This window comes from Pipistrellus kuhlii, unplaced genomic scaffold, assembly GCF_014108245.1.
Source record: "Pipistrellus kuhlii isolate mPipKuh1 unplaced genomic scaffold, mPipKuh1.p scaffold_m20_p_8, whole genome shotgun sequence".
Classification (NCBI taxonomy): Eukaryota; Metazoa; Chordata; class Mammalia; order Chiroptera; family Vespertilionidae; genus Pipistrellus; species Pipistrellus kuhlii.
In genome coordinates this window covers 66,964,859-66,990,228 of record NW_023425584.1, presented here as the reverse complement: position 1 = coordinate 66,990,228, position 25,370 = coordinate 66,964,859, and the positions used below count along the sequence as shown (strand labels likewise).

The following is a 25,370-nucleotide window of genomic DNA, read 5'->3' as shown; positions in this document are numbered from 1 at the left end:
ATGATCCAGGCTGACACTAGCCTCTCTCTAATGTTTTTCTGCTTCTCAAGAAAAATAAGAAGAGGGTCATATTGTAGTTGCAGATTGTTTTGGGGGACCATTCAGGAAGTATTCTTCATCTGGAACTTCTTTTCTACCCCAATCTGTCCTGTAGGAAGGAGCTGGAACTTAAAGGGTTCTACTGTGTTAATCAACACCCCCTGGCAAATATCACGGTCATTTATTCATCGAAGTTCCATAAATCTCCTATCCATTCTACAAAGGAAAATAAAATTGCAAATACTTTAGAGAGGCAGGGGCCATGAACAGATACATCTGGGAAGTAGAAAAATGCTAAAGGACACCTCTTAGAAAAAATGAATGCTATTTCTTTCTTAGAGCTTTCTTTTCTTTGCCCTAGGCAAACTGTTAACTTGTATATATCAGGCCCTGATAAAATTCCATAGCACATTTTTACCCTGCCTCATCTCCAGCCTCATGCTCGCATCCTCAGGAGGAGTATGTTTCTCTTGAATTGAGGGGCTGCTGTGTATTTCATTAAGTGTTATCCTCAATCCCCTTAGCAACCAGATTCTTCCAGCAGCTGTGAGAACACTGCTGCTTCTGGTGAGCTCATTTTGCAACGCCTGGGCTTCCACAGTGCCGGCATGTCTAAAGGCCATCCTGTCCAGGGGAATCTACTGCCTTACCAGTCCAAAACTGAGACCAGTTGTAGCTCCACTGCCCTTGAAGGGATGCAGACACATTGGTGCACCTTCTGAGGAGCACACAGTGAATGGATTAAAAAATATGTCTTCATGAGGAGCAAATGGAAGAACTTGTATTCAGCTTGGACAGTAGGAGGCCCATGGAGTTCCCAAGTTTGTCTTCAAATGGTCAAAGTGTTGACAGGTTGTCAGGAAGAGGAGCTAAATTTGTTCTTCATGATCTCAATGGAGAGGATCAGAGTCAAGGAGGGAACATTCCAGGTTTCAGCTCCATGCAGGGATGAGCTTTTTAATTGTCATTAGACCTGCAGAGTTGAACAGGACTACTTCAAGAGATTGAAGGCAATTCAAGTTTTGGACAATGTTTTTCTGTGATATGAGAAATTTTTAAATATTATCAGGGCATTTAAAGCTAGATTAGAGGTAAGGTTCCTTCTAACCCTGGACTGGTTCTTGAGCCCTCTTGGTGAACAAAGATATGTACTCTTTAGAGACTATTCCCAGGGTAAAGGATGAAGTACAGCGATGTGCATAAAGACCTGGAGCCACATTAATCACAGTACAAAGGAACAGTGGAGCGTAACTGTGTCTATGGGCACGTTTTAAATTAGGGAAGAGACTGCAAAGAATAATTAATCAAATTAAAGCAGCATTAACAGTTAATGTGGACAGAAGGCAATTAATTGTTATCAAATACTGAAAACATCAATCAGAGTCTAATTTCTATACAGTTATTTTTTAGCAGAAGATATTTGAAAATTTTGCAGTTTTAAAGTAAGAGTAGTGATAAAGAAAGTTGTCTTGAATTATTTAACATGATGTACGTTTGCCAGAAACTAAAGCTAGCAAAGAAAATATGCCGAGACCTCATTTCTGCCACCTGTATTCACCCTCTTTAGGAGAGTCCTAGTATTTTAGATTTGAAACTACTGGCAAATCCCTGTTCTCCTGCCTCCTTCTCTGCTGCACAGCTGGGTGGCAGTGATTTGCACAGGCCATACACGGCAGGGTCTGTGAATGTGTGTCTGAGACCAGGGCCTGGCTACCTCTAGTCTCAGGTTTACTGAGTTGTGTTTCTAGAATTTAATCCAGGACATTCCCCATCTCTGCAGGTTCCCCTTCTGATTAAGTGTTCACACTTACCAAATTGTGACTGGAATTTGAATTCTGATTTTTCTCCCTGATCAGAGCTATGAGCTGGACCAGATGTGACATCACCCCCTTTAAGGAGGACAGGGAGTCATAGAGAGGAGTGCCTTGGAAGTGTGCTGTGAATAGTGGACTGTGTCTTTGCTGTTGACTCTCTATATACTTTATTTATGTCTAGTAAAATCCATTACAGAACATGTAATTCCAGCAGAGTGCTCCATAAAATCATGCTGTTTGCGTGAGATCCTCACGAACTGCCTTTTACTTAGCAGGTGCCACTGAATTCTCTGTGATGAATAATGTGCTACCATGGGATTATCCTTCACGCCCTGTATCTAAAATAGGGTGCCTCTTAATTCAGCTCACTTACAAGTCTCCACAGCTTTCCACAAAGACTAGGTTCTGAGGTTGTTTCTAGGGACGCAGCATGGCATAGTAAAAAGAACATCAGCTTTGAATCCCAGGCATGTCTAGGTGGGAATCCTGGTCTACCTCAGTTCTGTGTCTTTGGGCAAGTGATCTAACCCTTGAATTTCCATTTTCTCATCCTTAAAGTGGGGCTGAGATTGTCTTTCTTGTAGGGTAGTTGGGGAATTCTGTGTATACAGAGTTATTAGTGTGATATGTGGCTTCCTTTTCTTATCACATAAGGAAAAAGATCCTAGGTTATGTAGCATTTGGCAGAAAAATTTTATTTGCTCACTAGTTATAGTTCAAGTTGAGAAGAGGAAAATAGATTTCATTTCTTTTTATACTTCTCTCCAGAGAGCCCTCGGATCATTCAAAGATGAAGCTGGATGTTAGAAATAATTTGGTTTAACTCATTTTTCAGATGACACATTGAGGCTAGTGAGTGACCCAGAGACACCCAGCTCCCAGTGTCCCTGGTAGAGGCTGCATTCTTTGTTGGTTTGGGGTGACAAAGACCTGACTGGTGATACTGTGCAGGAAGGAGATAGGGAGAAGGCAGAGTTGTGAAGAGATGATAAGCTTTTAAAAAAAGTGATGGGTTCAGAAGTAGCTGTTAGAGTTGGGACATCTGATTTGAATGGTATCCAGTGATTCACATGCTGAGAAAATGGAGAAACTAGCTCAGAGAAATTCTAGAGGCAGAATCCAGGCAGGCTGCTTGTTTCACTTGAGGACTGAGGGGTGGCTCTGGGGCGCTCCTACAGGAGGATGTTGCATCTCAGAGAGCAAGGCTGACAGGAGGAGCAGCTCTGACCTTGGGTGGACCGACAGGGAATTTTGTGCATATGTGTGCTGAGAGGGAGAAGGTAGTGCAAGCAGGGAAAATGAGAGAAGAGAATGGAAACAAACTCTTACTGGTACTGTATGCTTGACACATTTATGTTATCCATGAAATTCTTTCAATGACTCTATGATGAGTATAATTTCTATTCCTAGCTTATAGATGAGGAAACAAAGGCTTAAAGAATATAAGTTGCTTTCCTGATACCACATATGTTTCAGAGATATAGACTTGGTATAAGTATACAACATTCAGTACTTCTGCATCCATATCTACAGTCCAGGGATTGGGTAGAGGAGAGATAAGTGAAATATTTTTCTCCCTGCATATAATCACTAAGTTTCCATTTTAGAAGCCTCAAAGGAAGATCTGAACTCTCCACAAACTGGCATTATGGTTTCTAGGTGTACCTTCATTATAAAGCCCATTATAATTATGAAAGATGGCCCATTAAATTTTCAAAGAAATCCAGTTCAATTCAACAGACCTTTCCCCCGTGAAGAGCCTAATACATGCAAGGTGCCCTGCCAAGTGACAGAGAGAAAGCCAAGTCTGAGAGGTGGGCTCCATGTTTTAGCTCATGGTGTAGGGAGGAGGTGACCACACAGAAGCCAACAGTAATCCCGCAGGGGAGGCTGTGTAAAGGCTGGAGTTAAGAGGCTCAGGAATGCTCTGGGATTCCAAGAAGAGAGACTCTGTATTTGAGTGGCATTCTCAAAAGACTTAAGGGAGATGGTAATTTCTGAAGTTATTCTGGGTGTAGGGACAGGATTTCCAAAGGTAGGGGTGGGGTGGTGGGGGGTGGTGAATGCAGACAAACAGGAAAGTTAGGAAGGGTAGCAGTAATGGGATCACGTGTTTGAGTGTTCATTTGGCTGAGGGCAGAGGATTTAGAATTTTAACAACCACCTTCATTTTGTTGGTTATAAAAGTGACTCGTGCATCAGAGAAAATTTGGAAATTATTTAAAAATACCAAGAGAACAACCAGAGGAAGCTATCATTTCAGCATTTCATTGTTTTCCTTCCAGACTGTCAATCAATCTATACAAATATTTTTTTTAAAAAACAACTCCTTTTTTATTATGACCGTTGGAATACATACTTCTTTAGAATTTGAAAATACTGTAAGTACAAGAAAAAAAAAATCACTGCTAATCTTATTCAGAGATAATAACCGTTATTCACATTTCAGTTTATTCCTCTTGAGTCTGTTTTTCAAAGTGTATGCATTAAACCAAATAAGAACAAATTTATTCTACAGTTCAATACCCTGCTTTTTTCCCCTTAACATAATATTTTGAATATTTTTCTATGCAATTAAATAATCATAGAAAAATGGATGTATAATACTTTATTACAAATAAACCATCACTTATTAAATACTTTAACATTAAATATTCAGGTTGTTTCAAAATTTTTATTATAAATAATGCTGTTAAATAGTTTCTGGAAAAAAAATCAGTATTTGTCAATTAAAAATATTTCCTTAGAAGTGCTTTCCACAAAGACTAGATTCATGTAAAAAGGTGTTATTGCTTTTAAGATTCTTGCAAATTATCTCTCTGTGGTTTTAAAAAGACAAATGACATGTTTGAGAATGGATGTGATAAAGAACAGCCTGAAAGGGATATAAAAGAGGATGGCAGTGAGGGGCCAGCTGAGGCCGATGACAGCTGAAGAGGCAGTAACCAGCTGGGGAGTTACTGAACAAGGGAAGCGGAAATGGGAAAGGAGGGAGAATATAGGGTGTCCCTCCAAAATGTATACACACACTTTGAAGGATTATAAAGGCAGTGTTTATTAAAATACATCTTATTTTCAAAATGGGGCTACGAGCTCTGAAAGTGGGGACACCAGGAAGCTGCTTAGACTGAGACAAGTACAAGGAGACGGCCAGCTTCCCTACTAAGGGTTTAGGAAAATGCCATGCAGTTAAAACAGAGATGACAGAAGAAGCTGGCTCAGTTGGTCAATTAGGAGTTAGGTATAATGAATTCAAGGTGTCAGCGAGCCTTCCAGGTGGGGAGACCCTGCAGAGAGTGGGAAATGCGTGTTTTTCTGAAGTCTTTTCAAGTGGATGGTCAAGGGTTAGGCCTCTAGGTTGAACCATTTTTCAAAGATATGATGTATGGTTTGAACTACATAGAAAAGGCTGCTTTAAAAGTGTCAAAAGGAAAGTAAATGTGTACCTTACGAGCAAGCGAAAGAGGCAAAATGAGTTTGTGTCCTTGAACTGTCAGAAATTGTACAGAGGTTGGGGGAGCAGTACACCATCTGTGTCACTCCTGCTCTCCTGCCTAACTTTCTGGGATCTGAGTAGTGGGATAGCCCTGGAAATGACTGTGAACATGGCTGTGTTTTGTGCAAAGTATAAAAGTGGGGAAAAGAGCTGGAAGAGAGGAACTGTTTGGATAAAATGTTGAAGGAACATGTGGTGACTGCACATGTTCTTTTGAAAGCTCGGCCTCCCTGTTGGTTTCCATTCTAACAGGACAGACTGCTCTTCCTGCCCCATCTGTTGTCTGAGGGTTTGTTCTTCAGTGACACCCCTAGCAAATAGAGTTGGAGAATGGAATATGCTAGTTAACAGGAAGAGTGTGCTAGTCCACAGAAGTTGCCCTAGCTAGTGAGTGCAGGGTACTGAGGCAGATAAGTTTCTCAAAAATTTTTAAAATTTTCATTTTATTTTTCAATTACAGTTTACATTCAATATTATTTTTGCATTACTTTCAGGTAAATAGCATAGTGGTTAGACAGTCACATAATTGTGTTCCTCCTGATATTTCAAGAACCCACATGGCACCATACAGTTATTACAATATTATTGACTATATTCCCCATGCTGTACTTTGTATCCCCATGACTATTTTTTAACTACCTATTTGTACTTATTAATTCCCTTACCTTTTTCAGCTAGTCCCCCACACCACTTTCCCACTAGCAAGCACCATTCTGTTCTCTACAGCTATGAGTATGTTTCTATTTTGTTTGTTCGTTCATTTTGTACTTTAGATTCCACATATAAATGAAATATTTGTCTTTCTCTGTCTGACTAATTTCACTTTGCACTTAATATCTTGTATGTCCATCCATGCTGTCTCAAATGATAAAATTTCATTCTTTTTTATGGCTGAGCAATATTCTATTGTATATATGTAATACTTTTTTTTTTTTTAATCTACTTGCCTATTGATGGGCACTTAGGTTGCTTCCATATCTTGGTGTTGTAAATAATGCTGCAATGAACATAAGGGTGCATATATTCCTTTGAATTAGTTTTTTGGACTTCTAACAGTGGAATCATTATGTTATAAGGCAGTTCCATTTTTAATTTTTTGAGAACCTTCTATACTGTTTTCCTTACTAGCTGCACCTGTCTGCATTCCCACCAACAGTACACAGGAGTTATTTTTGATTCACAACCTCACCAGAACTTGTTATTTATTGATTTATTGATGATAGCCATTCTGACAGGTTCAGGGTGATATCTCATTGTGGATTTAATTAGCATTTCTTTGATTGTTGGTGATGTTGGATATCTTTTCTTGTCTATTAGCTATCTGTATGTCCTCTTTGGAAAACTGTCTGTTCAGGTACTTTACCCATTTATTTTATTTTATTTTTTAAATTTCTTTATTGATGAAGGTATCACATATTTGTCCTCAACTCCCCATTCCAATCCCCCAACCCCCTTTTGTACTTGGCCAGTGGTTAGGCTCATATGTATGCACACAAGTCCTTTGGTTGATCTCTCCCTTTTATCTCCACCCTCCCTTTGAGGTCCAACAGTCTGACCCATGGCTCCTTATCTCTGGGTCTGTTCTTGTTCATCAGACTATGTTGTTCACCATTTCCCCTAGATGAATGAAATCATGTCCTACTGGAAATATACTAATTGGATTGTTGTTTGTTTGTTTTTTTATATGAATTGTATCAGTTTTTGACACATCTTGGATATTAGCCCCTTATTGGATGTATCATTGGTGAATATCTTCTTCCATTCAGTACTTTTGTTTTGTTTTGTTGATGTTTTCCTTTGCTGTGCAAAATCTTTAAGTTTGATGTAGTCCCATTTGTTTACGTTTTCCGTTTCCCTTGCCTGAGAAGATATATCAGAAAAAATATTGCTAAGAGAAATGTCAGAGTTTTTACTGCCTATGCTTTCCTCTAAGTGTATTATGGATTCAAGTCTTACATTTAACACTTTAATCTACTTAGAGTTTATTCTTGTAAATGGTATAAGAAGGTGGTCTAGTTTCATTTTTTTTTGCATGTATCTGTCTAATTTCCCCAACACCATTACCTTTACCCCTTTGTATATTATTGTCTTTTTTCATATATTAATTGACAATATAGGCATGGATTTATATCTGGGCTCTCTATTCTGCTTCAATGAGCTAAGTTTCTGATTTTTATGCCAGTACTTGCTGTTTTGATTACTATAGCCTTGTAGTATAGTTTTTTTCCCCTTATTTTTTATTGACTGTTTTAGGGTGATATTCGTTAATAAAATTATATAGTTTTCAGGTGCACAATTCTGTAATATTATACATCATCTGTATATTGTATTGTGTATAGTTTGATATCAAGTAGCACTATATCTCCAACTTCATTCTTTCTCAAGATTGCTGTGGCTTTTTGGGATCTTTGTGGTTCCATATCAATTTTTTTATTACTTGTTCTAGTTATATGAAAAATGCCATTAGTATTTTAATAGGAATTGCTTTGAATAGTATGGATATTCTAATTATGTTAATTTTTTATGAGCATGGTATATACTTTATTTGCATCTTTAATTTTTTCTTCAGTATATGGTCTTTTACCTCTTTGATTAAATTTCCCCCCCCCCCCCCCCTATATCCTTACCCGAGGACATATTCATTGATTTTAGAGGGAATGAAGAGAGAGAGAGAGAGAGAGAGAGAGAGAGAGAGAGAGAGAGATTGACTGTCTGCTTCTTACTTCTCATAGGTGCCTCAACTGGGGACTGAAACTGCAATCTAGTGTTCCCCAACCAGTAATTAAACCCATGACCTTTCAGTGTGCAGGATGTCACTCTAATCAATTGGGCCCTAGATATACATATATTTGGATACAATTGTAATTGTGATTGTTTTCTTAGTTTCTCTGATAGTTCATTATTGGTATAAAAATCTTATTGGTTTTTGCTTATTTATTTTGTAAACTTTATTGACTTTATTTATCAGTTCTAGTAGTTTTTTGGTTAAATCTTTAGGGTTCTCTATATAAAATATTATGTAATCTGCAAATAAAGACAATTTTACTTCTTCCTTTCCAATTTGAATGCATGAATCTCAGTAGATGCAGAAAAAGCATTTTTTCTTCTTGTCTGATTGCTGTGGCTAGGACTTCCAATACTGTTAAATAAGAGTGGTGAAAGTAGACATCCCTGTCTTGTTCCTCATCTTAAGGAAAATAGTTTCAGTTTTTCCCTGTGGAGTATGCTGTTAGCCATAGGTTTGTCATTTATGGCCTTTATTTTGTTGAGTTATCTTTCCTCTATTCCGACTATATGAGAGGTGTGTATTTTTTTAAAATCATAAATGGGGGCTGGATTTTGTCAAATGTCTTTTTCTGCATCAATTTATATAGTCATATGATTTTTACCCTTCATTTTGTTTATATGGTGCATCATATTAATTGATCTGTGGATATTGAATAAAACTTGTATTGTATTTCAGGAATAAATTCTACTTGATCATTGTATATGATTTTTCAATGTATTCCTGAATTTGATTTGCTATTATTTTGTTGAGGATTTTAGCATCTATATTCATCAGAGGTATTGGCCTATACTTGCCTTTCTTTGCAATGTTTTTATCTGGTTTTGGAATCAGGATAATGCTGGCCTCCTAAAATTAGAGTGGGATTCTTTCTTGCTCTTGAATTTTTTAAAGTATAGTTTGAAAAGGATAGGGGTTAATTCTTTTTTAACTATTTGATAAAATTTACCTATGCAGTTATGTTATCCAGGATTGTTGTTTTGGGGAGGTTTTTTTTTTTTTTTTTTTTTTTTTTTTTTTTTTTTTAATTACTGTTTTGATTTTGCTGGCTGAAATCAATCTGTTTAGATTTTCTCTTTCTTCTTGATTCAGTTTTGGAAGATCATATGTCTCTAGGAATTTATCCATTTCGTCTGTATTGTTCAATTTGTGCCATACAATTAATTGTTCTATTATAGTATTTTCTTATAATCGTATGTATTTCTGTGGTGTCAGCTGTTATTTCTCCTCGTTCACTTCTGATTTTATTTCTTTGGATCATCTCTTTTTTTCTTGATGAGTCTGGTTAAAGGTATATCAATATTGTTTATCTTTTCAATGAACCAGCTCTTGGTTTCATTGACCTTTTGTATTGTTTTTATTTTAGACTCTATTTTTTTTTTTTTATTTCTGCTTGGTATGAGCTTCTTTGGGTTTGTCTTGTCTGGGACTCTGTGCTTCCTGAACTGTCTGTTTTTTTCCTTCACCAGGGTAGGGAAGTTTTCAGTAATTAGTTATTCAAATAGGTTCTTAATTCTTTGTGCTTTTTCATCTCCTTGTGGTACCCTTAGGATATGTATTTTGTTAAGTATAAATTTGTCCCAGAAGTCCCTTAAACTATCCTCATTTTATGAAATTACTTTTTTTTTCTGTTTTGATTTGATGTTTTCTGCTACCTTGTCTTTCAAATTGTTGATTTAATTCTCTGCTTCATGTTTTGCTGTTGTTTTCTTCTAATGTATCAGTATTCTTCATATCAGTTATTGTATTCTTAATTTCTGAATGGTTCTTTTTTAGTAGTCTCTATGTTCTTTTTAATGCTTACTACTTCTTTGTTAAAGTTATAACTGAGTTCATCTTTCTCCAAGTTCCTTGAGCATCCTTATAATCATTCTTTTTAAATCTGTATCTGGTAGATTGGTTGCCTCCATTTCATTTAGTTCTTTTTTTTTCCCCCCTGGAGATTTCTTCTGTTCTTTTATTTGGGGCATGGTTTTTGTTTTTTTGTAGCTTATTTTGGCTGCCTCTCTTTGTTTGTTCCTCAGATAGTTAGTTCTACTATGTCTCCCAGTGTTGGAGGATAGTCTTATGTAGGGCCCAGTGGTATAGTCTCCCTGATCACCTGAGCTGGGTGCCCCAGGTGTGTTTCTGGTGTGGATTATGTGAGTTCTCCTATTGTATTTGAGTCTTGATTGTAGTTGGCATGTCCATGTTTTGGGTTGACCCTCATTCTGGCAGGCTGGGAAGACTGGCCATTACCATAGTGTCTGAGCTACTCTGTGGGGGCTGACCTCATGAAATAGAATTCACTCCATCAGGGTCTGGTACCTTGGGAAATCTCAACAAATTTTAAAAAGAACATAATGAAGACCATACCCTCTAAGCACAATATAATAAAATTGCATCAAGATGAAAAGATAGTATAAAAAACAGGCCATATGCTAAAAATTAAAATGTACAACCTTAAAAAATTAATGGGTAAAAAGGAAATAACATGAAAATTATAAAATACTTGCTAAAGAATGACAAGAAAAATACTACTTATCTAAATATGTGAGATCTATCTAAGCAAAATTTAGAGGTAAATGTGTACTGAAGTACACTTATCAGAAAACAAGAATACTTAAAAATAAATAAGCTAAGTATTTATGTCAAGAAGGTAGGAAAACAACAGACTAAAGTAAAGTACACACTAAGATACTATAAAAAAAAAAAAAGGAGCAGAAATAGAAACCAAAACAGAGGATCAATGAGAGCCAAGGTTAGTTCTGTTATATAAATCTCATAAACAGAAATAGAATTAGGAGAACTTGAATAAATAAAAAACAGTGCAACAATTAAAGTCACCCCAATCCCTCTCTTCTCCTCTCAAAAGACACGAGGTTGTTCAGAAAGTTTTATTGTAACTTCAAGGAATGAATGATTCTTTTCTAATGTTACATAGGAGGGGAAAAGCCAATTTATTTCATGAGGCCAATATAACCTTGATACTAATTCTGGCCAAGAAAGTTCAAGGAAATAAAATCATGACAAATCTTTCTTATGAACATAAGTGGAAACTTTAAAAATAAAATGTTTGCAAAAGTAATTCTTCAATATTAAAATGCATTAGTAGGTAAGTTTTACTGTAATGTGGTTCAGAAAAATCTATAAATGTAATATACTTCTGTAAGAGATTAAACAGGGAAAACATATGATCATCTCAAAAGAATGCATGCATTTTTAAAATTCAAAACTCATGCATGATAAAAAGCTTTTTATAAACTAGAAATGGAGGAACACTTTCCTTGTCTGAGAAAAGATATCTGTCAAAACATGCAACAAATCTCATACTTATAGATACATTCTCATTAATGTTAGGATGAGGCAGGGATTCCTACCAAATTCAGTAGTAGATTAAAATAATCATATACCATGATCAAGTGGGATGCAAGGATGCTTATCAATAAATGTGATATACCACATTAATATAATGAAGAATAAAAATTGCATGAATCTCAGTAAATGCAGAAAAAACATTTGCCAAAGCTGACTATCCTTTCATAGTAAAAGCTTTCAACAAATTTTAGAAGGCATAGAAGAAGTATACCTCAACATAATAAAGGTCATGTATGACAGCCATAAAAAAGAAGGAAATCCTGCCATTTGTGACAAGATGGATGCACTTTGAGGGCATTATACTATGTGAAATAAATCAGAAAGAGAGCTCTGGCAAGTTTTGCTCAGTGGATAGAGCGTAGGCCCATTAACTGACAAGTTGGATTCCAGTCAAGGGCATATAACTCAGTTGCAGACACCATCCCTGGCCGCAGTCCGGGCACATGAGAAAGGCAACCAATTGATGTATCTCTCTCACATTGATGTTTCTCTCTCTGTCTTTCCCCTTCTCTTTCACTCTCTCTTATAAATATCAATAATTCAGACAGAGAAAAGACAAATGCTCTATGATCTCACTTATATTGGTATCTAAAATAAAAGTCAAATTCATAGAAATAGAGATTTGGTGATTGTCAAGGGCTTAGAGGTAGGGAAATGGGAAGATGTTGGTCAAAGGGTACAAACTTCCAGTATAAGATGGATATGTTCTGGAGATCTAATATTTAGCATGGTGACTATAATTAATAATGCTGTCCTTTGTACTTGAAAGTTGCTAAGACTGTAGATATTAAATGTTCTCACTATAAAGAATGTAATTATGTGAGGTGATGGATGTGTTAACTAACTTTATTATAACAACTTTACAATATATATATATGTGTGTCAAATTATCACATTGTATACCTTAAACTTACACAATGCTCCATGTCACTTATATCTAATAAACCTGGAAAAAATTTAAAATAAAAAAAGAACATAGTATCACCTATAATTTTGGCAAAGGATGAAATCTGAGTCTGATAAAGCCCCTGGATCTCACTCCAAAATTGCAAGAAATACTGAGGACAGAGGAACAATGGTCCGGTTAGGCAGGTTGCTAAAATAGCCAGTCATGTACCTGTGTGTAGAATACTTGCATTGCTCTTTGGTACCATCACTGTTAGTTATTGTGCAATATGGATATATTTTATTCAGATCACATTGAAGACTTCTGAACTTCAGGGGCCAGGGTGCCTTTAGCTTGGAACATTGTACAACTGGATGCGTTTGTGGCTTTTTATGCTCAATAATGCTGTCCAGAGCACTTTCTACCCATTCTTCTCCAGAGATTTCGTTGTTCCTCTGATGGTTAATTTTACGTACTATCTTGAGCTGGCTAAGAGATGCCCAGATAAAACTATAATACATTTTGGGGTGTGTCTGTGAGGTTGTTTCCAGGAGAGATTAGCGTTTGAATTGGTACACTGAGTAAAGGACACCTCCCTCACCATTATTCAATCCAGTGAGGGCCTGGATAGAACACAGTGGCAAAGGTGGGGTGAATTCACCCCCTCTGTTTGAGCTGGGACATCCATTTTCTCCTGCCCTTCAACATTAGTGCTCCTGGTTAACAGGCCTTTGAGTTTGGACAAATTATAGTACTGACTTCCTAGGTCTCCAGCTTTCAGACTACAGCTGGGCAACCTCTCAACCTACATAATTGTGGAAGCCAATTTCTCATAATATCTATCTATCTATCTATCTATCTATCTATCTATCTATCTATCTATTCTATCCATCTATCATCTATTTCCTATGGGTTCTGTTTCTCTTGAGAACCCTGACTAACATAATTTCCGCATCTCAGGAATGAAATGAAGTTAAAGTAATAGGGAATCCTTGTTCCAGAGACTTGAGTATTTTTATAAATACTCAGTAAATATTTAGTTATATATTATTAGCAGACATTTCCTTGTATATAGCACTGTATAACTCAAATAATGCATATGCTTATGTTTTCCTTTGAATTTTTTGCTTTCCTTTTAAAAATGTATACACTTTTAAAATAATATGACTCCAGAAAAGCTTGAAAAGAAAAAAATACTTATGTAGTCTCATCACTGTAATACAATTATGGTTATAACTATATTTTTTCCTAGTCTACTTTGGTATGAATATATTTTCATAGTTGTAATAAAAACATGCACATAATTGTTTTTTCTTTGTAAATTTAGCTTTAGGCAATAATGACATAAGCATATACATATTTCCAAGTTGCATTGTTATTACAACAGTAATTTTTTTACTGCATTAAATTTCATCATTTGGTTCTATTGTATATTTTAACTGTTAAGTTATTTTTGGTTAGTATATTTTCCATCACATTTGAGCAAATATATTTTTGTGTAATATGTAATGCTATGCACATTGCTTTTTGGTTATTATTGCTTTGAATATTTAAAGTAGAATATTAACAATTGTCAAGAATTTCAGTAAACTTCCATCTATTTTTTCTTTCAGCTCTGTCATCAGATCTAACAAATCTAGTAATCATAGTAGGAGGCATATATTAATTTGCCAACTGTTGTTCCAACCGAGATCTTAATTATATATGACTTAATAATGCCATATAAATCTGGAGTGAGGCAGGTATCTTGTTTATATCTAGAAATTGGCCACAGATATCTGTTGTGCACAGTTAAAAACTCATGGTAGAAAATGAGGACTCTTCGGAGCCCACAAAAATATGTCATCATTTTCAATATGTGTATGTGCATTCATGAGAGATGGGACTTAGTTTTCATATGTTCAAAGGAATCCATTATCTACTGATTTGAACACCATGTTTGTTAGTTGATGGTAATGCTATTTTTGTGAGTTTTTTTGTTTTTTGTCCCTACCTTTCCTGCATTTCTGCTCTCTCTTTTTCCTCATTTATTAATCTCAGTAGTAGAATTCTGGAAACTACTCTTTTTGGGAAGCAGTGATCTATCACATAGGCTTATGACTTTAAAAAAAATTAAAAAAACTGAGCACATATGTGAAATCAATCTACCTATCATCTATCTATCTATCTATCTATCTATCTATCTATGCCTAATAGACTGTTTGATTGTTTAGCCAGTAGCTATGACATGCACTGACTACCAGGGGCAGATGCTCAATACACAGGCATGGAAACATGGAACAGACTGATGAATCTCAGAGGGAAGGGGGTGGGGGTAAGGCCCACCCTCCCCCCTTAACCAAAGATCTTATATGCATACTAGAAACTTGGTGCACAGATTTGTTCACTGATGGGATCCCTGAGCCTGGCCTGCGGGGATCGGGCCAAAACTGGTAGTCCAACCTTCCCTGAAGGGTCCTGGATTGAGAGGGCACAGGCCAGGCTGAGGGACCCCATTGGTGCATGAATCCATGCACTGGGCCTCTAGTCCTATATAATAAAACATGCAATTATCCCCTTGGGTGGGAGTTTGATCAACCAGGAGTTTGACCGGGGGGGCAGGTCCAGCTGGCCAACCACCCATGGACTCTCCTCTAGGCCAGCCTGTCCCAATCAGCCCCGACTGGGGTGAGACAGCAGGACCCCACATGTGCACGAATTCATGCACAGGGCCTCTAGTTTTTGATAAAGGACTAATCAATATTTTTTGTTTTTCTTAGGAATGGGCTGTTTCTGGGGAGCGGAGAGGAAATTTTGGACCCTGAAAGGAGTATATTCAACTCAAGTTGGCTATGCAGGAGGCTACACTTCCAATCCGACTTACCAAGAAGTCTGCTCAGGTAGGAAGAATTTGTTCCAGCATATGAGGAGGAACAAGGAAGGGCTTATTCCTGCTGGCAGGTGATAGGATCTTAAAAATAGAAATACATTTTTTGTGAGCTTCCTCAGTCTTCTATTCCCCATTTCTGTAGTTAATTTGTTGACTCTCACTTTTTACTTTTAGGAGATAATATACTTCCTATGGAATATATAATTTAGCTCTTGCTGCCAGAATAAACCCAAAAACATAATAATTAAAACAATCATATATTATCTTATGCTTCTGTAGTTCAGCAATTTAGGCTGTGTTCAGCTGGGAAGTTCTTCTGCTGGTCTCATCTAAACTCATTCATGGGACTTCAGTCAACTGGTAGGTTGCCTGGGGCTAGTTGGTTAGGATGGCTTCATTTATATGTCTGGCAACTGGTGCTGCCTGTTGGTTAATGTTTCCTATTGGTTGTGATAATGGGGATGATGGACCATGTGTCTTTGGCAGGCTGGCCTGGGCTAATTCACACAGTGATGGATTCAGGACCAGCAAGAGAGGACAATCCCCATTCTGCTAGTACTTTCAAATCTCTTTTGATGCTACATTTATTATTGTCTCATTAGCAATAGCAAGTCAAATGGTCTAGCCCAGGGTCATTGTGAGAGGATCTCCCAAGGCATGTGTACAGGGAGGTGTGAATAAATTGTGACCATGCCTAGAACAGTTTACCACATAGGACAAAAGTGTCATATGTCAGACATGCTTTCTTGAGGGAAAAATATTAAAAGCCAGGCTATAAAGAAGGAACTGGAAAACTATGACTTAAAGGCTAAATTCTGCCTGCTGCCTGTTTATATAAAGTTTTATTGAAACAGGGCCATATTCATTATTTGTATACTATCTATACATGCTCTCATGATACAATGGCTGAGTTGAGCGGATGCAACAGAGTATATACTCCCTGAAAAACTTAAAATATTTATGATCTGGCCTATTATAGAAAATATGTTTGTTGGATAAATAGACAGATTCCCTGTGGCAAATTCTAGCTGGAACTAGATACCCTCTGTGGATTTATTTTCTGTTTCTGGCCTTCAAGGATTTTCTTTACTTTTCTGCTACCTCAGGTAGCATTTAAAACACATTATTTGTTTTAAATATTTTTCAATTAAAAATACAAATAGTATATATTTACAGTGTTGTTTTATACAGTGAAATGATTACTACAGTCAAGCTAATAAACATACCCATCTCCTTACATACTTTTTGTGTGTGTGTGTGTGGTGAGAGCACCTATGGTCTACCCTTGTAACAACTTTCAAATATTCAATACAATATTACTATTATTATTATTATTATTATTATTATTATATTTTCTATCATTTTATTTTTTAAGAAAAATTATTTGAAATATAATGTTACATGCAATAAACATGACTATTTCAAGAAAAAAGATTTAAAATACAATAATATTACCAAAACTGTACTAACATAGTATAATATCACAAAAGTTGTAGGAAATTATTAAAAATCTGCAAATAACAGGATTACTTCTATTATATTCTAAAATATTTTTTTCCTTGGCTTTATTTTTGTTCATTATATTCCATAAATGAGTGAGATCATGTTATGTTTATATTTCTTTGACTTGCTTATTTTGCTTAGCAAATTGATCTCCAGGTCCATACAGGTTGTTGCAAATGATAAGAGTTCCTTCTTTTTTTACAGCAGCATAGTATTCCATTGTGTACATGTATCACAATTTTCTAATCCACTCATCTGCTATTGGGCACTTAGGCTGTTTCCAAATCCTAGCTATTGTAAATTATGCTGCTATGAACATAGGGGTGCGTATATCCTTTCTGACTGGTGTTTCTAGTTTCTTAGAATATATTCCTAGAAGTGAAATTACTGGGTCAAATGGGAGTTTCATTTTTAATTTTTTGAGGAAACTCCATACTATTTTTTATAGTGGCTCCACCAGTCTGCATTCCCACCAACAGTGCAAGAGGGTTCCTTTTTCACCACATCTTTGCCAGCACTCTTCATTTGTTGATGATAGCCATTTTGACAAGTGTGAGATGGTACCTCATTGTCATTTTGATTTGCGTCTCTTGGATGATTTAGTGACTTTGAGCATGTTTTCATATGTCTCTTGGCCTTCTATATGTCCTCTTTTGAAAAGTGTCTATTTAGGTCCTTTGCCTATTTTTTGATTGTTGTTTATCTTCCTTTGTTAAGTTGTATGAGTTCCCTGTAAATTTTGGAGACAGGGTTGAAAAAAATAACTCAATCAGAGATCCAAAAAGAAAAAACAATAAAAAAACAGGAGGACAACTTAAGGGAGCTGTGGGACAATGTGAAACATAACAATGTTAGAATAGCAGGTGTGCCAGAAAAGGCAGAAAGAGAGAAAGGCATAGAGAAGGTGTTTGAAGAAATAATGGCAGAAAACTTCCCTAACCTGGTAAAAGAAAATGTCACACAATTTTGGGAAGTTTTTTTGTATTTTAGTTGTAATACCAATTTGTTCCTGAGAGCATGTCTGTGCAGCATCCACTTACTCTGCCACCATTTTTAATTCTCTCCAATACAGTATTATTAACTATAGTCAGCCTGGTATACATTAGATCTCTAGAACTGATTCATCCTACTGAGTCAGAAGCCGGACCTCTGTGATTTTCTCAAGGCTATGACTAACTCCTTGCCTTTTGCAGGACACTCCTCCTTCCTCACATTTTATTTAAGTTTCCTGTTTTAAAAGTGATCATCCTTTTGAAACAGGCATTTAAACCTTCCTTCCTTGAATTCGTCAATTAACACTGAACCCAGAGCTCACAAGCTGAGAAACTTGCAGCTCCTGGGTGCTTGAAGCTCTGAGAGCTGTGGCTTCTGCACTAGGAGCCCAGTCTCAGATTGGATGGGGATTACATTGCCACAGCCACAGTTTGGCTACTCTTTCTTGTTGTGTTTCATATCTATCTTAAGAGATGTGCTGAGAAGTAATTTAAGTCTTAGTGGCCACCATTCTGTTCCTACAATTATTTCAAGATTCGTTCATTTATTTGGTGTTCCCTAAAAGCTTTGTGTATGCCTGCACTAGAGAACCCATAGACACTTGGACTGGAATAGCCATGAAGAGCCTACATTTCATGTGGCCTTTCTTGAATGAATTAAGTGCCCCATTTATCGGGAATGTACCATATACATTGTACTAGGCACTAGGGGAAGTTTATGATACAAAGTTGAATAATGTGAATACCTGTCTTCTAGAATTCTTCCTCTGTAGTCAAAGGAAGCTTGATCTTTCACATTTGTTTTAAAGAATTGTGCTGACCTAGCTTTACACACACACACACACACACACACACACACACACACACACACACACTCCCCAAACATTTGTAATGTAAACCATGCAAACCAACTGATTAACGGACATGCTGTTGCTTTACTACATTAATTTTAGAAGTAATTGAGCTATTCACATTCCTGAATACCCTGATAGAGAATTATTCTTACATTTTATAATAATTACTATACAGATGAAAATATGAAAAGACATTCTGCCATGGATAAGCATTCTGGGTTAATTTCAGTGCATTAGCCTAATACACAAATAACCCCACTTCTGGCAAGAAAACTCAGGATGTTCATTCACTGGGTAATACATTTTCATATTTTGCTTACAGATGTTCAGAACAATTCCATGTCTATTAGTCTATTCAAAAGCTTTTAGAAATCTGCACAGCCAAGTGGCACTGAAGCCAGAAGCATGAAAGGGAGTGTACAACTTTTTAATCACGAGTGAGATTTACCCATCATCACAGAAGATCTGAGGCCCAGACATTTTCTGTTACAACAGAATACTCCAGTGGATTTACAGGCAACATGTTCAACAGAAATGCTAAGCAGGAGTTTGGGTCTTGGGGGAGCAGAGTGCGGGAGTCCTCATGTTACCTTCTGGTGGTATAGATATCCAGGTCATTGTTAGCCCCTGGACTCAGTTTCCTCTCTTATAAAATGGAGGCAGTGCTGCTTAATGAAGCCAATAAAATTGTGGTGAGGTTCTTATTTGAAAATAAAATTATTTCAAATAGAAAGTATGCTAGAGAATTGAGGACATATACTTTCTATTACCCTAGCTTTTGGGCATATTAAAGATAAAAGTGATGGGTCATGGAGCATCACTTGGCAGGGGACAGAATCAGCTTAAAGAATGTGCGTATAGCTCAACATGTAGCTATTTCTTTTCCTACTGGGTTCCTAGTAGAAAATATCTACCCCTTTCTCCAAATGCATATCTTTATTTCCTAATAGCTGTAACAAAGCATTGCATAATTTCCTCACTAATATAGAGAACTCGGTATACTTTTTTTAGTTTGACTTAATTTCTGAAGTGTTTGGGTGGATGTCCATGTCTATGTATCTTACATGAGATTAATGATCTCATTCTTCTTCAAAGTAGTGATGAGTTGTTATTAGCAGATTTTATCAAGCAATGTAAAACTCTTTCTGAATTCCTCACAGACTACTTTAAATCTCTTTTTAGTGCATAGTAAATCTTATTGTACTCATTTCAATGTCACTCAAGATGAATTACTAAGTTATTGACATATCCTTGAAAATGCAAGAATTCTGATGTTCAGTTCTTGCTATAAGCAATATGATCAGTTTTTGTTCCTCTTACGAGTATAGTAGACATAAAATTGACCTTGAACTTGTAGCAGGCATGATGAAAATGCTTCTCTCTCTCTCAAACCACCAGGCAGAAAGCAAGCCCCACTGTCAAGGGTCCTATGACTTACAACTTCTAGAACCAAATACAGCTTCTCTACCCAACCTAGCTATTCAAGACAGATTTGTTCAGTGAATAGACCCATCATCTGAAGGACAAAATATAAGTCATGGGAAAACTGGTTTTATTTTCTAAGCCTCAATTACCAGCGAAGACAAGGTTGACTTCTTGACAAGGGTCACCATCGGAAGTCCTGGGGCATAGACCATAGTGTGGGGGGATTTAAGGCATTTCAGATCCAGGAGGGACTTAACTATTTTTTAGTCCAGTGGCTTTCAGAGTGGGTGACCATAGAATCCAGGAAAGTACTTCAGGAAGTCCACCAACAATGAAGTGTTTTAGCTAAATAACAAATATTTCAGCTGCTTGGAGGACTCATTTACCCTTTTATTATATTACTAGAGGCTTGATGCATGAGAATTCATGCAAGAATTGGTCTTCCTTACCATGGCTGCCAGCACCACCTTCACTCTGGCCCGGAGTCACTTTTACATCTTTTCACGCTTCCCAGAGGCCCAAAGCGGCTGGGATGATGCTGATGCCTGTGTTGTCACTATGGTGACAGTACAAGCCTCCCTCCCTGCCCCCCACCACTCAGAGCCTGTGTATGCAAATTAACCCACCATCTTTATTGGGTAATTTGCATACTCCTGATTGTCTGGTGGGCATTATGAAGATATGGACAATTTGCATCTGACGCCTTTATTAGTGTAGATATATTGTAGTTCTAATATTTTATTTTAGAAATTTCTTTAAGATGCTTGAAAACTATAGAATACTGAGGATGAGATAAAGTGATTTGGGAGATGGATTTGAGAAGGGCTGAAAATTTGTCTCCCCAGATAACGCTGTTGCTAGAATCCTAAAAGGAAGTCAAAATCTGTGTATATTATGCCCTTTTAAGTAAGGATGGTGATCAAGGATACAGAGTGGAGGTGACTTTTGAATTTGAAATGTTAATATTTCAAGATAGTATTTTTTGGTTATCATTTCCATTAGATTGGATTCCTTTCTCCCTCTCTCTGCCTCCTGGAAAAAAAATAATACCGAGAGTTTCTAATAGACAGTTCTTATATCTGCTAGATGCTCTTAGCGCTCTCCGAGATAGCCAGGAGCAGGACTGAGGATGTGACAGTAGAGAGTTCAGGAGCCTCTCTTGTTAGTCAGTGTTTTGGCATGTCTTATTTTCCCCAGACCTAGGAATGAGAAGGGAAATCATTAAATAAGTGTGTTATTGCCTTACTCTCTTTCAAAGCTTCTGCAGATCTGATTTCCAGCCTGGGCTGTGGATCCCCAGGGCCTTCAGAGTTAGGACAAACAGTCTGCAATTTGATTTAGCCACCGATCATGGCCTGAAGACCTTAATAATCATCTCACTCACACCTTTGCCCAATATTCAATTTGTAAGGGAAACAACATTGTGATAAGTAAAGTGTACATCCATTCAATGTTACTGAACCCAGAGCAGCTATACTGGGGGCTCTTATGCAGTGACTTGACAGAATCACATGGCTCTCATGCTCCTATAGGGGTGGAAATACAGCGCTAAAGGATTGTGCAAAGTTGAAAAAAAATAGAGTCAAGCACACTTTGCTAGAGATATTTTGAGTTTGCCCAAATATTTCAACCAGGCATTAGACATAACAGGATGAGGATTTTATGTAGTTTCAAAGGGTGGGAAGCTGGCAAGCACCAAACTACGAGGCAACAAAACCTACAGCCTCAGATGGTAGAGGAGGCATTCATGCCTTCTTTTTCTTGTTGGATGTATTAGCCAAAGACTTCACTGTCTATTCTTTGTCATTTAAGTGGGGTAGTGGCAAATGAATTTTGATGGTCTCTGGATTCTCTGAAGACTATTGCATGTGCAGTATATTCTTTACATGACCTTGCTATTTTCCTATTCTCTAGCTTGTTTAGCTGTTGAATTCACCTCTCTCCTTGAGCAGCTTAAAGTAGTTCTGGGCACAGATGTGGTAGTCAAAGGTCAACAGACTTTAAATAGTTAATATGTCAATATTTCATCACATCTGACGGTAAAATTCTAATATGTCATTTAAATGGAAAATAAATTAAATGAACAGGAACAATACTAAAAACATTCTTTATACTCATTCAGCACTAGAAATAGGTTATTCTTTCATTGTTTCAGGATTATATTCTCAAAGATTTAGAAAGGAGATTAAGAGGAATTTGCTATAGCAAGCAGTTCTTAAAACATAATTGCAAAAGCATTATTAAAGATAAATGTGTCTACACTGATTTTTTTTTTTCCAAATCACATATAATGGAACCATAATGGACTGTGAGAAAATAACCTTATAGGGGGTTGAGCTTCTCTAAGAATTTTATGTGATACTATGGGTCTTAATTAGTTCATAATGACTGGGCCCTAGAATAAGGATTTTTTTATTTTTTGTAAGTTACATAAAAAATAAAAATATGGGTCAATTACCTCTCCATCTGCCAAGTTAAAATTGCAACAGAGGGGTTCATAGGAAAACACAGTGGCCCTTGTGTGGGTGAATGGCTCAGCAGGAATGGAGTGGCTTCAGAAGAGGTCACTGTGGGCCTGGCCTGCCTCTGATTTTCCTGAGGCTCACCAGCACATGAGTCAGTTACAAACCACTGAGTCCCTCAGCTGTGGGCTAGGCTCTGCCTAGTAAACCCTGGCCTCTGATGCGTGGAATTTTAGGGCCTAACAGGGAGCACCACAGGACAGACTGCTCTCAGTGTCTCCAATCTTTACAATGGGAGCTCATCGGTGTCTCTGTGACAGGAGCTTTCTGAGGAGGACTACTTGTCCACATCCGAGATGGAGTCCTTTCATTTGTAATGGTCTCCTTCCTCTTCTTTTTAAAAATATACTTTATTGATTTTAGAAAGAAAGGACAGGGAGAGAGAGAGATGGAAATATAAATGAGAAAGAATCATTAACCAGCTGCCTCCTGAACACCCCACACTGGGAATTGAGCCCACAACCCAGGCTTGTTCGCCAACTGGGAGTCCAACTATGACCTTCTGGTTCATAGGTCCACACTCAATCCATGAGCCAGGCCTGCTGGGCTCCTTCCTCTTCTTTTTTGTCATTTCCTCTTCCTCCTCCTCCCCTTCCCTTTTTTTATTCTTCTTTCCTCTAGTTAAGGAAACATTGCTTTTCTTCTCTAATACCATTATTATTATTACTAGAGGCCCATTGCAGAATAGGGCTTCCTTTGGCCATCTCTGCTGCCCTGCCTGCTTCTCTGTTGCCATGCCTGCTTCCCTCCCTTTTCTGTTGCCCCACTTGCTTCTCCACAGCTTCACTCCCTTCTGCAGCCCTTGGCTTCCTTCTACACTGTCTTCAATCTTTGCTCTGCACCTGGATATGCAAATTAACTGCCGTCTTGGTTGGGTTTATTTGCATACTTGCTCCTGATTGGCTGGAGGGCGTGGTTTGTGGGTGTAGCAGGGGTACAGTCAATTTGCATGTTTCTCTTTTATTAGTGTAGACCACATGTGTCAAACACAAGGCCCGCGGGCCAAATCCATCCCGCCAGGCCTTGCAATGTGGCCAAAGGCCCAGTGCACAAAATTTGTGCACAAGGTGGGGGGGTCCCTCAGCCTGCCCTGCACCCTCTTGCAACCTGGAACCCTTTGGGGGATGTCCAACTGCTGGTTTAGGCCCTATCCCATAGTTAGACATCCCTCTCACAATCCTAGACTGCTGGCTCCTAAACGCTTACCTATCTGCCTACCTGATTGCACCTAACCACTCTGCATGCCTGCCTGATTGCCCCTAACTACTCACCTTCCTGCCTGATCACCCCTAATTGCTTCTGCCTTGACTCCCGCCACCACAGCTTAGTCCAGAAGGATGTCCGGAATGACGTCCAGAAGGTTGTTCAGCTGTCAGGTCCAATTAGCATATTGTGCTTTTATTATTATAGATTACTACTACTACTACTACTACTACTACTACTACTACTACTATTACTACTACTAGAAGCCTGGTGCATGAAATTCGTGCCCAGCAGGGAGGGTCCCCTCAGTTCAGGCTGCACCTTCTCTAATCTGAGACCCCTCGAGGGATGTCCAACTGCTGGTTTAGGCCTGATCCCAGGGATTGGTCCTAAACTGGCAGTCAGACATCCCTCTCACAATCTGGGACTGCTGGCTCCTAACTACTCATCTGCCTACCTGTCTGATCACCCCTAACTGCCTCTGCCTGCCAGCCTGATCACCCCTCCTGCCTCCCTTTTCCCTCTCCCCCCTGCTGGCCTGATCACCCCACACAATCTGTTGTTCAGTCATTTGGTTGTCCCTCACTAACCCGTCTGCAGGCCTGGTCTCCCCATGCAGCCTGCTATTCGGTTGTTACTGTGAAGGCAATCTGACCAATTTGCATATTACCCTTTTATTAGTAGTAGTCCTTAAAAAATCATCAGAACTGGTGACTTGGTTTACTAATATATTGCCCATCTTAAGTTTAGAAGAGTTTATAACAAAATACTCTCAGTAGATATTACAATAGTAGCTTATATGAATTGCTAGTTTATAAAACCCACAAAACCTTTTCCCAGGCTGACCTCTCCCAGGCCTGTGAAGTAGAGCAGCATTGTTGCTCCATGGACAACAGTGCAAAGCGCTCAGAACAGTAAGCGCTCAGTGTGGTCCTGGCTAATTAGAGTTTCCAGCAGTCTCTTTGAAGAGTATTTCTTTTGAAAAGAAATAGGGTTTATATTTTAGATTGTTCAGATAATTTTAGATTCCTTTCTTGAGCATTTTAGGATACTTTAAAAGATAATTAAGCTATGAAGTTTTTTTTAGTAATAAAGTAGAATTTTGAAAATGGTTTATTAAAAGCATCTGATTGTCTGGAATACTAACATGAACTTACTTGATCTGTAGTAACATGGACCGTGGATTTCTTTTTCCTTCAGTTGGTTGAATCTTAGATATCATCTGTTCCAGAGATTTTTGAAACTTTTATTAAGTATTAGAATCTGCAGGTAAAAATTTTGCATGGAAGTCTAATATAAAAACAGTGTCCAAGATACTCTGGTTAAAAAAATTGGGGGTGGGGGGAACGGTCCTTCTTCTTACATTGTTCTATTTCTTTAGGCCAATGGGGTGCCTCCTTGAAGCTAAGTAAAGAAGCAGTTGAAAACTAGGGTCCACTGACTGCAGCCTGGGCTGAAATGCATGGTGAGGAGAAGTGCTCCCCACCTCACTAAACACCTGTGCCTGTCCAAGGCTGAGCACCGGAAGTTACTGAAATCCCCAGAATCCTATGGGAGGTCATCCAGAGGAAAAAATGCTGGAAGGCATGAGAAAGAGACCACTTTATTCTCTGCCTGCTTAGAGA

General features: G+C 37.8%; 1 protein-coding gene across 6 annotated transcripts in view; it reads left to right on the top strand.

Moving 5' to 3' along the window:
- Positions 1–25,370, top strand: part of MSRA (methionine sulfoxide reductase A) — a 334,526-nt gene that overhangs the window by 156,583 nt on the left and 152,573 nt on the right. For 5 of the 6 annotated variants that reach the window (XM_045577004.1, XM_036423764.2, XM_045577003.1 and 2 more), the window contains one exon: positions 15,137–15,256. The exons of the other annotated variant lie outside the window; for it this stretch is intronic. In XM_045577004.1, coding sequence (XP_045432960.1) covers positions 15,137–15,256 — 120 coding nt within the window. The remainder of the gene's footprint in view (positions 1–15,136; positions 15,257–25,370) is intronic. 6 annotated transcript variants of the gene reach the window in all.